The sequence below is a fragment of the Lepisma saccharinum genome, chromosome 24, assembly GCF_977018435.1.
Source record: "Lepisma saccharinum chromosome 24, izLepSacc3.1, whole genome shotgun sequence".
NCBI classification, from domain to species: Eukaryota; Metazoa; Arthropoda; class Insecta; order Zygentoma; family Lepismatidae; genus Lepisma; species Lepisma saccharinum.
Genome location: NC_139252.1, coordinates 44,438,963 through 44,453,174, shown reverse-complemented (window position 1 = coordinate 44,453,174; position 14,212 = coordinate 44,438,963). Strand labels below are relative to the sequence as shown.

The 14,212-nt window shown below is 36.7% G+C and overlaps 1 protein-coding gene across 1 annotated transcript in view; it reads left to right on the top strand.

Annotated features, from left to right (window-relative positions):
• The window catches only part of LOC145978170 (uncharacterized), a 99,148-nt gene extending 88,273 nt beyond the window's left edge, over nucleotides 1-10,875 (top strand). The window contains exons 12-15 of the mRNA XM_083110609.1: nucleotides 3,695-3,833; nucleotides 6,948-7,053; nucleotides 9,449-9,673; nucleotides 10,330-10,875. Coding sequence (XP_082966735.1) covers nucleotides 3,695-3,833; nucleotides 6,948-7,053; nucleotides 9,449-9,673; nucleotides 10,330-10,521 — 662 coding nt within the window. The 3' untranslated portion in view covers nucleotides 10,522-10,875. The remainder of the gene's footprint in view (nucleotides 1-3,694; nucleotides 3,834-6,947; nucleotides 7,054-9,448; nucleotides 9,674-10,329) is intronic.
• The last annotated feature ends 3,337 nt before the right edge of the window (nucleotides 10,876-14,212 follow it).

Below are 14,212 nucleotides of genomic sequence, written 5' to 3'. Positions count from 1 at the left end.
GTAGGTCCAGTGAGGCCATATGAAGAGAAATTTCCCTAGGCGAAGGGAAAATCAGGTAGAGTTTTAGGTGAAAGAGAAGAAAAATATCGAAATTGTATTGAAATTCGAAGACACCCAGTACATTTGACTGACGTCAGCTAAGCCTTATGTAGCCTCGAAACTATTGAGAATATGAAGGCAACAGCGAAAGAAAACCACACGAAGATACACGTGAATGCTCTAGAAGGAATTCTAAGAAGATACGATGTTTCACATTTTGGAAAATTCGAAAACGACTTCGCTGACGTCAGCCGAATGTCCAACTGCAGGGTGCAAAATCACTGAAGATTGGTGGGGGGAAGGAGCAGACAGACATACGCAATATATATATCCCATTATCATTACATATCATTTATATATATATATATATATAAATGTAAATAAATATTGTGTATATATATAAATAAATGTCATTAAATATGTGTCAATTACTAAATAATCAAATTATATTATAAAATATACAATATATCGACTGTTCTTCATTAAAAATCTAACTAACTAACTAACTAACTCTCTAGCCTTCTTAAACCCGAAGGTTCATGGCTGCAGCAACACAGGCCTTCCATCTGTCCCTATCTTGAGCAAGATCTATATACTCTTTTCCATCCCTACCGATTTCCCTTAGGTCCATCTCGACGTTGTCCCTCCATCTTCGTCTTGGCCTTCCTACTGGTCTCTTACCATCAGGTTTCCCAACAAGAATCCTGAAAACTCCTCTTTCCTCTCCCATTCGTGCCACATGGCCTGCCCACCTAAGTCTTCTTGATTTAATTATTCTAATAATGTCTGGACATGAATACAAATTATGTAGTTCTAAATTATGTAACCTTCTCCACTCACCTGTCTCCTCATCCCTTTTAGGTCCAAATATTTTCCTAAGGATCTTATTTTCAAATACTCTCAATTTATGTTCCTCTTTTAATGTAAGGGACCAAGTTTCGCACCCATATAATACTACAGGCAAAATTACGGTTTTGTATATTTTAACTTTTAGATTCTTAGATATTAAACGAGAAGACAAAAGTTTATGAAGAGAGAAGTAACATGCATTTCCTGAATTAAGCCTACTTTTTATTTCCTCTTTAATATAATTTTCATTTGTTAATATTACTCCTAAGTATTTGAATTTGGAAACTGTTTCAAACGAGTTGTTATCAATAATTAGATTTTGATTATTACCTAACACTTGGTTTCGGCCTGTAAGCATATATTTAGTTTTCTCTTTGTTAACTTCCAAACCTATCTCTTTAGCAGTTTTGAAAAATATTTTAGCATTATTCTTAATTGTATTCACATCATCCCCCAGTAAGTCTACATCATCTGCATATGCTAACAACTGAGTCACACCATTTAATTTTAGTCCTTCTTTAGTTTCGTTTACCTTCCTAACAGCATATTCTAAGGCAAAATTAAAGAGCAATGGAGATAATGCATCTCCTTGTTTTAACCCATCATGAATTGTAAATTTGTCAGACATATTAATACCCACACGAATTTTACTTTCTGTTTCACTGGTGCATATTTTTATCATACTAACAAGCTTCTTAGGTATTCCAAACTCTACTAATATATTATATAATTTATCTCTTTTGACCGAATCATATGCTTTTTTGAAATCAATGAATAGCTGATGGACATTTTGATTATATTCCCACTTTTTTTCAAGTGTCTGTCTGATGTGAAAAATTTGATCTGTAGTTGATCTGTTGCGTTTAAATCCACATTGATAATCACCTATAATTTCATTAGCATATGGGGTTAGTCTTGTTAAAAGAATGTTAGATAATATTTTATATGTTGTTGAGAGTAGAGAAATTCCACGGTAATTATTGCAGTTCATTTTATCACCTTTTTTAAACACAGGAACAATTATGGATTCTTTCCACTGTTGAGGGATTTCTTCTTTATTCCATATTAAACAAATTAATTTATGAATTTGACGAATTAATGAATTTCCACCATATTTAATTAACTCAGCTGGTATTAAATCAATGCCAGGTGCTTTGTTATTCTTTAGCCTTTTAATAGCATCTTTAACTTCAGTCAAGTTAGGTTCTGGGACTAAAGGTTCTGCTGTGTGTACTTCATTCACTTCTGATTTATCTCCTACATGGACATTTAAAAGGTCATTAAAGTAGTTCTTCCATCTATTTAGAATATCGCTTGGGTCAGCTAGAAAATCACCGTCTTTATCTTTTATCAAGTTTACTTTAGGTTGCCACCCCTTTCTAAACTCATTTACACCTTTATATAAATCTCTGATATTTTTATTTTTGCTGTTTGTTTCAAGTTCGTTAATTTTGCTTTTCAAGTAATCTCTTTTTTTACTTCTAAACGTGCGGTTAACTTCTCGCTTTATTCTATTATAATTGTTTAGATTTGTATCATCAGAGTTATTTAACCACCTAAGTCTAGCCTGATTTCTTATTTCTATTAGATTATGACATTCATTATCAAACCATGGCTTACTTTTTCTCGGTTTATGGTATCCTATACTTTCTTTAGCTGCTGATTCTATTGCATTACGTATGTGCTCCCAATTCTTATTTACGTCTGTTTCATTTATATTTTCATCATCATTTAAATCCTGCAAAACATCAAATCTATTTGACAGTTTAATTTGGTAATCTTTCTTAATTCTTTCATCAGTAAACTTTCCTGTATCAAATTTTAGAACTTTTAGATTTTGTTGCTTATGATTTATCACTGAGAGTCTTTCTCTTAATTTAGCAATTACTAAATAATGGTCACTGGCACAGTCAGCACCTCTATGTGTACGAACGTCAATTATACTAGTATGCCTTCTCTTATCAATGAGAATATGATCTATCTGATTATGAGTTTTACCATCTGGAGAAGACCAGGTATATTAGATTGTAAATTGAAAATTTTAATATACTACTAATGCTATGAACAATGATTTCCGTGACTAGGGGGAGGGGCAAAAATTAAGAAACATTAGGAAGATAATAGTTTTCTACATAAAATTCACATCTGAATGCTATTACATGTTATATTCATATATTTAAGTACTTTTAGTAGCTGACGAAAGGCGATGATAAATGGAGAAGAAATAACAAGTCGAACTCATTCCTGTATTCTGAGGATTGCTGAGTTCAGTGTCCTTAGAGATGAGGCTCTTTGTTGTCCGTTCTTTGTGTATGTTTTCGATATTATTCCAGTAAAGTATATTCGACTCCTAAACTAATTGTTTATGTTTGCTGTTAGAAGGAAAAACTCTCCCCGCCGGAAACGTTTGGTGGGGGAAAATTTCAGGACAAGATCGTTGGTGGGGGGAATTCTCCCCTGTCCCCCCGGGATTTCGCACCCTGAACTGAGCCTTAAACTCAATCTGAACGAAGTGAGAAATAAATTTTCCTCTCTTTTCGCTAATTTATTCATTCAAATATTATTTAATATTTTAAATTTGGCGCTTGCGAAAATTACTATTTCCCCATTATCGTTAACGTTTATGTAATAATTCAGTAGGTATAAAACTAATCTTGTGGAAATTTTGGCATTTCATATATTTTTTAGCAAAGTGTCAAATTTACTGTCAATAATCTTCATTATAGCTACCTGACTTTCATACTTTCAATAAGTTGTAATATTTCCATGATTCAGTTGAAATCAGTGTCAATCATTGTTCTTCCAGTTGTACTTCAGTTCAACTCGTCCGACAAAGTGTCTATCGCCGGAGGACCGCTCGTGGGGACATATGAGTTCCAGCAGCTTCACTTCCACTGGGGACAGAACGACAGCATCGGTAGCGAAGACACCATCAACAATCACAGGTAAGGGTCAGTGGCGGCTGGCCAAGTGCAACAAGTGCAGATGTTTTCACCTAATTTTCAAATTAATATTGACATTTTTCATTTGCTTGTTAAATTAAACTATTTCTCAGCAGAACGTACGCGATAATACTCAAATTACGCCGCTCTGCGCTACGCACGTGAGTTCGTCGAAGAGCAAACCTCGCCAGGGTGCGGAAGACTTAGCCGGTTGTCATGGCAACGGTGACGTCACCTAGCGTTGGCCTTGAACATGGTGTCGCCCTCTACGTGAATCAGTTCTCTCGTCGGAGAAAACATCGCATCCAGTGCTTGTGGCAAAATCTTCGCGTTCTCGCGAGATCTTGTTCCGCGTGTGTGTTTCGCGTTTCCTATCGTGTGTTGTGTTCATGTGTTGAGCTGTGGTTTCTACAATGAACCCAGTAAATGACTTAGTGTGTAATTTGTTGCAGACACCATTTTCCAGATGGACGGATGAAGACAAAAAAGACGTTTTAAATGGGGGGGGGGGCACTGGCACTTACTATTTGTTTTCATTGCCTATAAATATACTTCTTCACCTGTTATTTTAGGCACGAGCTTACTAAGGGTAACTCTTCTTTCCAGACGCCGATGAATGAAGTTGCTTACCTCTTTGATATGCCTCTGGGTGAGTATTTCCTTTTTTACACTGGGAACCCAAGGTCTTCCTAGAAGTTAAATCTTAATCCTACAGATGACACTAGTGACGTTTCACTTTCTTCGGCCTTTTCTGCCATCTGGGGCCGAGCTTGAGAACTACATCATGCCATTATGAAAGAAAAATTAAAGCCGCAATTGAAGCAGAACAGAACCGTCAACCTGGCAACCTGTGTATCGTGGTTGTATATATTCAAGCAGTATGTATGTAACATCTAACAGAAAAAAAGATTATTAAGAAAACAGTGGCATGCCCAAGTTAGTAGGTGTTTGGCCAGGGGTGCTCCCCCCCCCCAAGGCCAATGGCGCAATCCCCCCAAATCTTGTCATGTCCCCCTCCCAAATCATGTGGTAATCCACATGAAGTATTTAGTTACGATAGCGTGTCTAATGAAAGTAACGTTTTTTTAAGCTTTATTGAACACGATACTTGATCTGGCAATTACCCCTCAAAATGTTTTGGTGAATACGTAATAATTCATTTTATTTTAATACAATAGCCTGTTAAACTATCCATATTTGTTAATGGTTCAATTTTTCGAAATAACGGAAAGCTAGCAATCTCAAGTGTCAAAATTATATATAAATAAGTATTTAAACAGAGTTTGTGATTGGAGAACAAGATTTCAATAACCCACAATTTGGGTATTTAACACAAAGTCTTACACAACTTAAGATCGAAAATTACAGAAGCCTAGCTAGAAATTCCTAAGGCCGGGACGAGAATATAATAAGGTGCCTCCTCCTCCACCACCACCACCACTCGCTGCTATACAGATGCTTGCTGAGACTTTCGGCAGATTTCAAAATAAGCTCAGAAAGTTGAATCTGAAAAAGGCATAGAATACCACTGCTCATTTGATGAGAGAGATTTTCATATTTTGTTTGATTTTTTACCAATTAATTTTTTTAATAATCCTTAGCAATAATTACATGGATTTCATCTTAAGTGCAAATTTCACTTGCTAAAGCAAAATTGCCCTGCAACAATAAGTTAGAAATGCGAATTTGATACTATTTATTTTTCTGTTTTATCGAGTAATGTGCAAGGCGTTACTATGAAGTACACAGTTAGTACGAGTACAACTATTGCAGCATAGCCTACAGGGAATCAATAATACGAATATTGCTAATAGAACGATATGATCAAACTGACTCACCTGCTTTAAATTAAGAAGTATACCGACACTAAACATTATATTTTAAGAAATTATATTATTAATAAATATCGAGAATATTGTTTATGTCTTTTAATGCAGCTACAGTATAATTCTTCATATCGTCTCATAAAAATGCCAGACACACATTTTTATATCCATTTCTTTGCAGGCTTGCAAGAATATTATTTTAATGGGACTCCAATACTTTCATAGGATCCCTCGATATTTACTCTTTTCCCATGTTCGACGCCGAAACGTGCGCATACCATATCGCTAAATATAGTCCCCAAATATAATGATCGAACCCTAAATAAATCCCTTGACAATCTAAGATTTTACACTTTAGTAAGAGCTCCATATCTCCTCGCCTCAAATTTATTATTCAATCCTTCAACCTAGATATTACTCCCTCCAAAAGAAAAAAATCTCCAATCCACATTTTCCTCTACAATCTCAGACGTAATATTAATACACAAGAGTTGGATATCCCCCCAAATTTAATGCTCAGCCCCCGCTAACTAAAATTTCCACGATAATCTAAAATTTAACAATGATATTCAATAGTCGAATATTGCCCCCTCCCCCAAAGTATAATCCCCAATCCCCCACCAGAATCCACGTGTCGATTTAAGATCCAATGTGTAAGAGTTGGATATCCCCACTTCCTTAATAATATTATTACCCGTTACAATTTCCTTGGCAGTCTAGAATTTGCTATTTATGTAACAGCAATGGATAGTTAATAACGTAATTCCACTTGTGCCAAATGCTGTACTGTTTCACATCAAATTTCTATCACAAAAAATCGTCCCTCCTCAAAAAATAATTAATTTCGTTGCATGGCCCACCTACCATCGCTACCTCTAAATACTTAATTTTCTTCATCTAATGGATTAATATGGTGTAAGGTGTAAACGTCTTTACATTTATTTTGGAAATAATATATAAATGTTGAATTTTATATTTAGGAAAAAATCCCCCAAAAGTTTCGATGGCGCAATCTGCGCCACAACCCCCCCCCCCCCTTCCTGTGGGCACTCCTGTGTTTGGCTCAACATCTCTAAAAGAAATAACCATAAATGGAAAATATGGGAAAATATATGGCAGACTACTAGAAAAAAGGACAATCCCCATTTCAAAAATCCTGGCCACGCCACTGCAAGAAAAGCTTCAAACGCTGTTCAGTGACACAGTCTATATGTTGCACATACAATATATTTAGAGATGAAACAGACAAGACTGAAAACGCCATGATATGATGAATTCCTCTTCATTGCAGCTTCCCCATGGAGCTTCATCTTGTGTTCACCAAGATCTCCTACGGCAGCTACGACGAAGCCCTGAGGCACAACGACGGCATCTGCGTCCTAGCCTTCTTCTATAACGTGAGTTTGCAGCATTTTGTTTACATTTTCATTTCCACATTAGGTACTCATTTATTTCAGTTCTGTCGAAATGCATTCTAGAGGTCAACAGCGTCTGCGATGCATTCTAGAGTATGTATTTGCCCTCGTGGCAGTCACAGCCAGTGAGTGATGTAAGGGGTGACACTTTCGGAAAGCACCCGAGTCCTCAGTATAATCCTCTGTGACACTGGTGTTCTGTGCTGTCCATGTGTTTGTGACTGTCCTTCAGTGGCGTACGCAAGGGGGGAGTTACCGGGTTTAAACCCCCCCCTTGAGCTCTTGAAATATTATGGAAAATGCTGTAGAAAAAATTAAAAATGGCTAATTTATCACAGTCAAAGATCTGAGACAGTAATAATAATAATAATAATAATAATAATAATAATAATAATAATAATTTGGATTATTATTCCCATGCAGCATGAAGAAAAACACAACATTCCAAACACAATCTAAGCGGCCGCAAAGTTCAATTTTGCAATTTTCTTTTGCAAAAAGTCGCGCAGTGACTCTTGCGAGAATTGTGAAAATTCCTTGCTTCGTCCTTATTGCAAACGTTCTTCCCGGTACTGATTTCACATCCCCTTGTGAACTCTCAAGTGATGCTGAGTCTACATCCACATCATTAAATAATGTCGAAGAAGTCTTTTGTGAATCACCTAGAAGGGATAAATGTGTTGGAATGTCTATAAACTTACTTTACAACGAAAACATAGACTCAGTGGAATTTAGCAACATGTATTCTCGCGCTTCATCATCACCCTGGGTGAGTTCCATAGGTAAAGGTAATGTAAATTCCCCCGTGTATATAGCACCGTGCCATGAAGTCACACATAGTGGTGTGGTGGGCCCCAAAGATTCTTGATCTCGAACTATTTTGCAGGTGATGTGATCAGCACCATGCTCCGGCAGCCTTCATCCCCCAAGGTTGCTCTCAGATACCCATAGGCTGGGTGCGGAGACAAGGCTGGATAAATTCCAACCAATTCCGGGAATCGAACCCGGATATCCCACGAAGTTGTCAGACTAGACCAGCGCGGCTCCTTGAATGAGTTTCATATTTCGATTATTTCAATAAATTTAATATATTTGCTTGTTTTTATGGATTTTCTTCACACTTAAAATGTCTCACTTATCATATACAAATAACCGTTGACTAGACAATTATTTTGAAACAAAAGAATTGTAATTTTGTTCTATTTCTTTCATAAATAGCAGCTGCATTAGTAGTAATTAAACTAATTAATTAATTATAAGAATTATTAATTAATTAATTATTATTATTAATTAATTAAAGTATAATAAAACAATGGTAATGTGAATTTGTAGAAAGTTTTCGAGATAACACCCCCCTTGATGAAATCCTGCGTACGCTACTGCTGTCCTTTCATCAATTTCACCTTATCATCATTCATCCTTCGTGATTAGCCAAAAGCGGAAGAAAAGCGAGGAAGAATACGTAAAACAAATTAATCAGCATGCAGGCAGTGACGTAGGAACAGCGGGTACGGGTGCAGCTATATTGTACCCCCTAAAAATTGTAATCTGAAATGTAACCTTTGTATACCCTCAAATAAGTTCACTTTATGTCTACATTAGCTCCCTATCCAAAAGAATTGAAACCACCAAAAACTATTATACTGCATTGCGGTACTACTTTAGTCTCTTGACATCAGTCATATATACCTACTTACTATTTATGAATTAATACTGATTTTGCGTTTAGCATCAGCATCTATTTTGCACGGTAACAGTTTCATACATCGGAGACACATTTCTTCATTTTTACAGAATAAACTACTTACGGAAATGAGTTTCTCTAAGGTTTCCAACGTTAGTCGAGGTATTTTCTTTCATCGTGGTATTTATTTGACCGGGAAATCATGTGAGTGTTTCCAACACTTTTTTTTTTAACTATGCTTGCCTAACCTAACCAAACCTAACCTAACCTTATCGGAATGGTTCGTGGGGCTATCCGTCAGCTACCCGTGCATAATGTACAATTTGCACACGTGACGAACACGATAGTAGGTATTTTTCGGTGAAGAAGGTTGGAAACACTGATATTCGAAAACAAAAGAAGCGATATCATTCGCAAAGTAAGCGATATCGTACCGTTACGTGCGTTCGGTAACACTTAGAAAAATGCTTTATTTTAGTAGAAAAAGGGTTTGCTTTCGTGTAAAAAGCATAATGGCACCTTGAACTATGTTCCGCAATACAAAATTGGCAAGTACGAACCATGCGAAACACAAAATATCAGATTTTAATGTGTCTCCGATCTATGAAACTAGTACCTTTTGTACTCTATTCTGCTCAAAATGTTCTCTCTATTATTGCAGAACTAATTATTTACGATTTCTGATTTCTCCAGTTGAGTTCTGAGAACCCAACCTACGTGGAGCTGGTCGAGCATCTTCCGAGAGTCTCTCTCTCGCTCTCTTCTGCCCATCTGGAGAAGCTGTTCCCGCTGAACAACTTGCTGAACATCGACAGGACGCACTACTACACGTACAATGGGTCCCTGACAACCCCTCCATGTGCCGAGGTGGTCACGTGGATAGACTTCAAGGAGCCTATTCCAATCTCTCACAATCAGGTACGTTCATTACCCACAATTGGGTTAAGTTAGGCCGATTGCATGTTGTGTTCTGATGACGTAGTTGTAGTCGAAAGTGAACATATCCATTTAACCTGTTACGGAAATATATATGGTAGTTAGGACTACAGTAATTTTCCTCGGCACCAGAAATGACCTACATTTTGAACATCATGTAATTTGAAATTTCAGTTGGAGAAACAGAAAATCACAGGGGAAATTACGTATTTCCGAGGAAATTTAATTGTCTTGCTACCTGGCAACATTGATTAAGTGTCGACGATTAGGGGCACAAATCCTTGCTCTAGTGGCGTGCCCAGGATTGTCTAAAGGGTGAAAGGGGGAGGGCGTACGAATGCTTTTTTTAATGTAGTCAGCCTTCGTTTTGTCATTTCCCTGCCTTTAACGTTCTTTTTTTTAGAAATAGTGGTCCAAAGGGAAGGGTTTCTGAACCCCACCCTCTTTGGGTACGCCACTGCCTTGTCCCCTTAGTTTTGGCACACAATTGCCGCTACTCGTGCCTAGAGTTCTAGCTATGGACGGAACATGTCATTTAGATTCATTGCTTACTACTTGACTCATCCATATAAAATGGACGACTATATTTAACAAATTAATTTTTCATCTGAATCTATCACCACCGCCATTTCTTCCAGATTGAAGCTTTTAGAAAACTTCACACAGATGAAGGCTTCTTAACACACAACTTTCGGCCTGTGCAACCGAGAGGAGAAAGGAGCATCTTCTACAATATGAAGAACCAAAATGACGGCTCTACGAGAGCATCTGAAGTGTGTATCACCGTCCTCATCATTTGCATTCTCTCAGCGCATTGGCTAAAGAACTAGAGGGAAAACCACAGCTTACCAATATGTCGATAGAAATATTCAGTGCACAAGAAGTTGTTTAATATGTGATAGTGTTGTTGTAAAAATGTACTGTAAATAATCAAATGAAGATTCTCCTTTGTTGTAATATTTATTAAATTTTTGCGCAAAGTGATAATATTTAAGTTAAGAAGAAGCGGAAAACGACAAAGTAACTCAATAAAATGTAAGTTTGTAAATGTACATAGATAGAGCAGAGAAGAAAATTATTATTTCTAAGAAACATATACATTTTGAATTTTTGATAGAATTCAATTGATTGTAATATAATCTAAAAAATTCACGTTTTAAAATAAATATGCACTTTCATTTTTATTCTTGTTATTTAACATAGTTTTTGTACATATTTTAGTTCATCGCGACGACGAGGATGAATGATGATCAGTAGGGAACGGAACTTTATGTGCTATAAAACTTAGAAATATTTAATGTGTCATAAATGTTGAAAATATGTGATAAAAACAGGAAAATATATGACAAAAATAAAAAAAAACATTTGGTAACAAAAACAAAATATTACATGCATTTTAAACACCTGAAATCAGTTTCTAAATGCTTGCCTCTTAGCGGGCTATTTTTTGGAAGAGTTGCAGTGGATCACCATAGTTTTTTTTCCAAATTCTCCATTGTAAATCTGTGACGATTATCTCTAAAAAGCATCTTATATTGTGAGAAAGATCGCTCCACGTCACAAGCAACATTTGAAGCACTAAATGTCACTAACGCTGAAGTTTTCCAAAGCTTCCTCTTCCTCTACTTCACCTTCCAAAACACGTGCAATTTGGCACAAAGTTTGAAAACCTTGATTTTTCCCAAACATTTCTGTACATTTAGACATACGCGCTTGAGAGTTAGAACCAGTGGGGGTAATATTTTCCCCCAATAGGATCGTAGGCGAGGCGCCAGAAGTCTGCCAGCGAGCGTGTTCAAAGACAAAGCAAACCTAACACTCTCGATATGAAAGAGAGGTGCAGAGAATAACATTTTTCCTTCGTGGATTTCGAGGTAGCTGAAGTCAATGAGCGATTTTATGTATTTAAAATGAAAATTTGAAAAATATGTATTTACATACGGAAAACTGAAAAATATGTGTTTTTATGTAAAATAAAATTTGCTGTGTTGACATATAAGGCTATGATCAGAATTTTGGCAAAAACGAGGGTCTCTATCTTATCGCAGAAAAAAACATTTATTTACCTAAAGTTCCGTTCCCTAATGATCAGATATTGAACTCAGAACTTATCACGGTCAGTCACTGACGAAGCTGTTTCCTCTTTAAATTATATAAAGTTCATTAAAAACGTCCTAGATATGCACATTCTTACGGAGTAATCGTTGGTAACTTACATGAGAGCCTTAGCTAGATACGTGTTTCTATGCTTGGCAAGTCGAGAATTCAGTCCCCGCCACACACACACACACACCGAATTTGGCCGCCTTCCTTCGTGTTTGTGACATCAGACATTCCTTCTTTAAAGAATAGCCAACGAGTGTTATAATCCTTCCGAACCGGCATGGGGTTTCGTTCCTGAATAAAGTATTGTAATTATGTTAAACAACTTTTGGCGCACCCTGCATTTGCTGAAATCCTATAATTGCATTTCCTTCCGTGGTGTGGCGCTAGCGCATGGCACATTGCGCTTGCGTGAACTCGTGTGTTCGATTTGGTAATACTAGTAAGTGCGCTTTGGTTTGAAAATTGCAAAAATTTCGTGGGTTTTTATTATTATTGTTCTTGTTCTTGTGTGAGTTAACAGTAAAGACTTCTAAATCCAAGAAGGATGCACTGACGCACCATAACAAACATCAGATAAAGATAAGAGAAAATGTATGAAATATAAGTGGTGGAATCTAATGAAGTTCGTTTGTTTCTGAAACTTCTAATGATACAGTATGCAACATTCTTATTCGTACACACGGATTTTCAAAGAAAATGCTTTAATATCTTCAAGGAAATTCACTCTTTTGAAATTGTTTCTAAACAATTCAATAACTAATATCATTAGGAACATAAAATCATACCCAAATTCTGTATAACCAATGACATTAATAAATTAAATGAAACTGAAAGAGAAACATGCCATTTTTTGTACAACTTTTCTATTCGTACACTTAATAATATAAAAGAAAAAGTATTTTCAGAGCAAATTGACTCACAGTTCTAATACTTTGATGCGTATCTTTTGGCTTTAAATACTGCTTGACTCCTGTTCTTCATAGAATTAACCAGTTTTCGGCGTCTCAGAGCTTATTTTATTCCACTCGGCTTGCACAACAGTTTTCAAATCTTGTTTGGACTCGACGTCTGCTTTATGGACTCGCCTCTTCAAAATTGCCCATAAATGCTCAATGGGATTTAAGTCTGGACTTTGAGGTGGTGTTTGTAGTAGTTTGGGCACATTCCATATTAGCCAATTCATGTTAACTCGCGCCTTAAGCTTACTGTCATTGTCTTGTTGGAATCTGTAGATAGGCGGCATGTCCATTTTTTGGGCACTCTGCTTTACATTGTTCTTCAATATGTCCAAATAGACGTATGTATCCATCATACCATCAATAAACTGGATGGTACCAACACCTTTAGACGACATACAGCCCCAAATCATTAATGACCCACCACCGTGTTTAACTGTTGGAACTGTGTTAAGGTGATCATTGTCTTTATTTGATTTTCCCCACACCCTATTTATCCCATCTGACCCGTATATATTAGTCTTGGACTCGTCTGACCATATGACACTATCCCAAAATTCCTGGTCCTTGTGGATGTGCTCTTTCGCGAATGAAAGTCTATTCCTGCGATTCACCTTATTTACATACGGCCTCTTTCGTGGTATTCTGCCATGATATCCATGATTCCACAAGGCACGTCGGACAGTTTGATCGGACATCATCTTGCCAGCAACATTTTCTACTAACGTCGTAACTGAGGAACACTTAGTCGGGGGTTTTCTCGCACTCTTTTTAAAATAAAGCGTTCATCACGTTTATTCAACCGTCTCTCTTTTGGTTTTCTCGGCACATTCTGTGTTGAACCTTCCTCTCTAAATGTGTTTACTATGTATTGAACTGTGGAGTGTGATTAATTGACTGTGTGTCCATTTTTTCTTAACGAATATCCTGTAAGGGCCAAATTTATAATAACATCCTTCAGATCGGAACTAAGTTTCTTCACCTTGCCCATTTCGAACACGCTGATAGATAGAGCAATACCTACGCCAACATTCCACTTGACGGGGAGCGCGCCTGCATGTTCAAACTTGTTACGAAGTTGCAAACTGGACGAAATCGCCCGAATAGCGGTGGCGTTGTATGCGAGGAAGATTGAAACTCTTGTCTGTACGAATAACAATGTTACATGAAACAGCGTGTTTTTCTCTTTTCACACAAATTATATGCTCTGTTTATTCACTTTGAACATACATTTTTATTGACATTTGTTGGTGAAACCTTCATTAACATTAATTTCCAGGTACATATGAAAATGATTATATTACTAGTAGATATGACACTTTTTCCCTCGGAAATTCTATGTGTACGAATAACAATGTTACATACTGTATACATTAACTGCTATCGCTGCCAGATTCCGATGCACAACCAGAATAGAAAGCCACTTAACCGTGGCGTAAAAGACCTAAGACACGAGAGA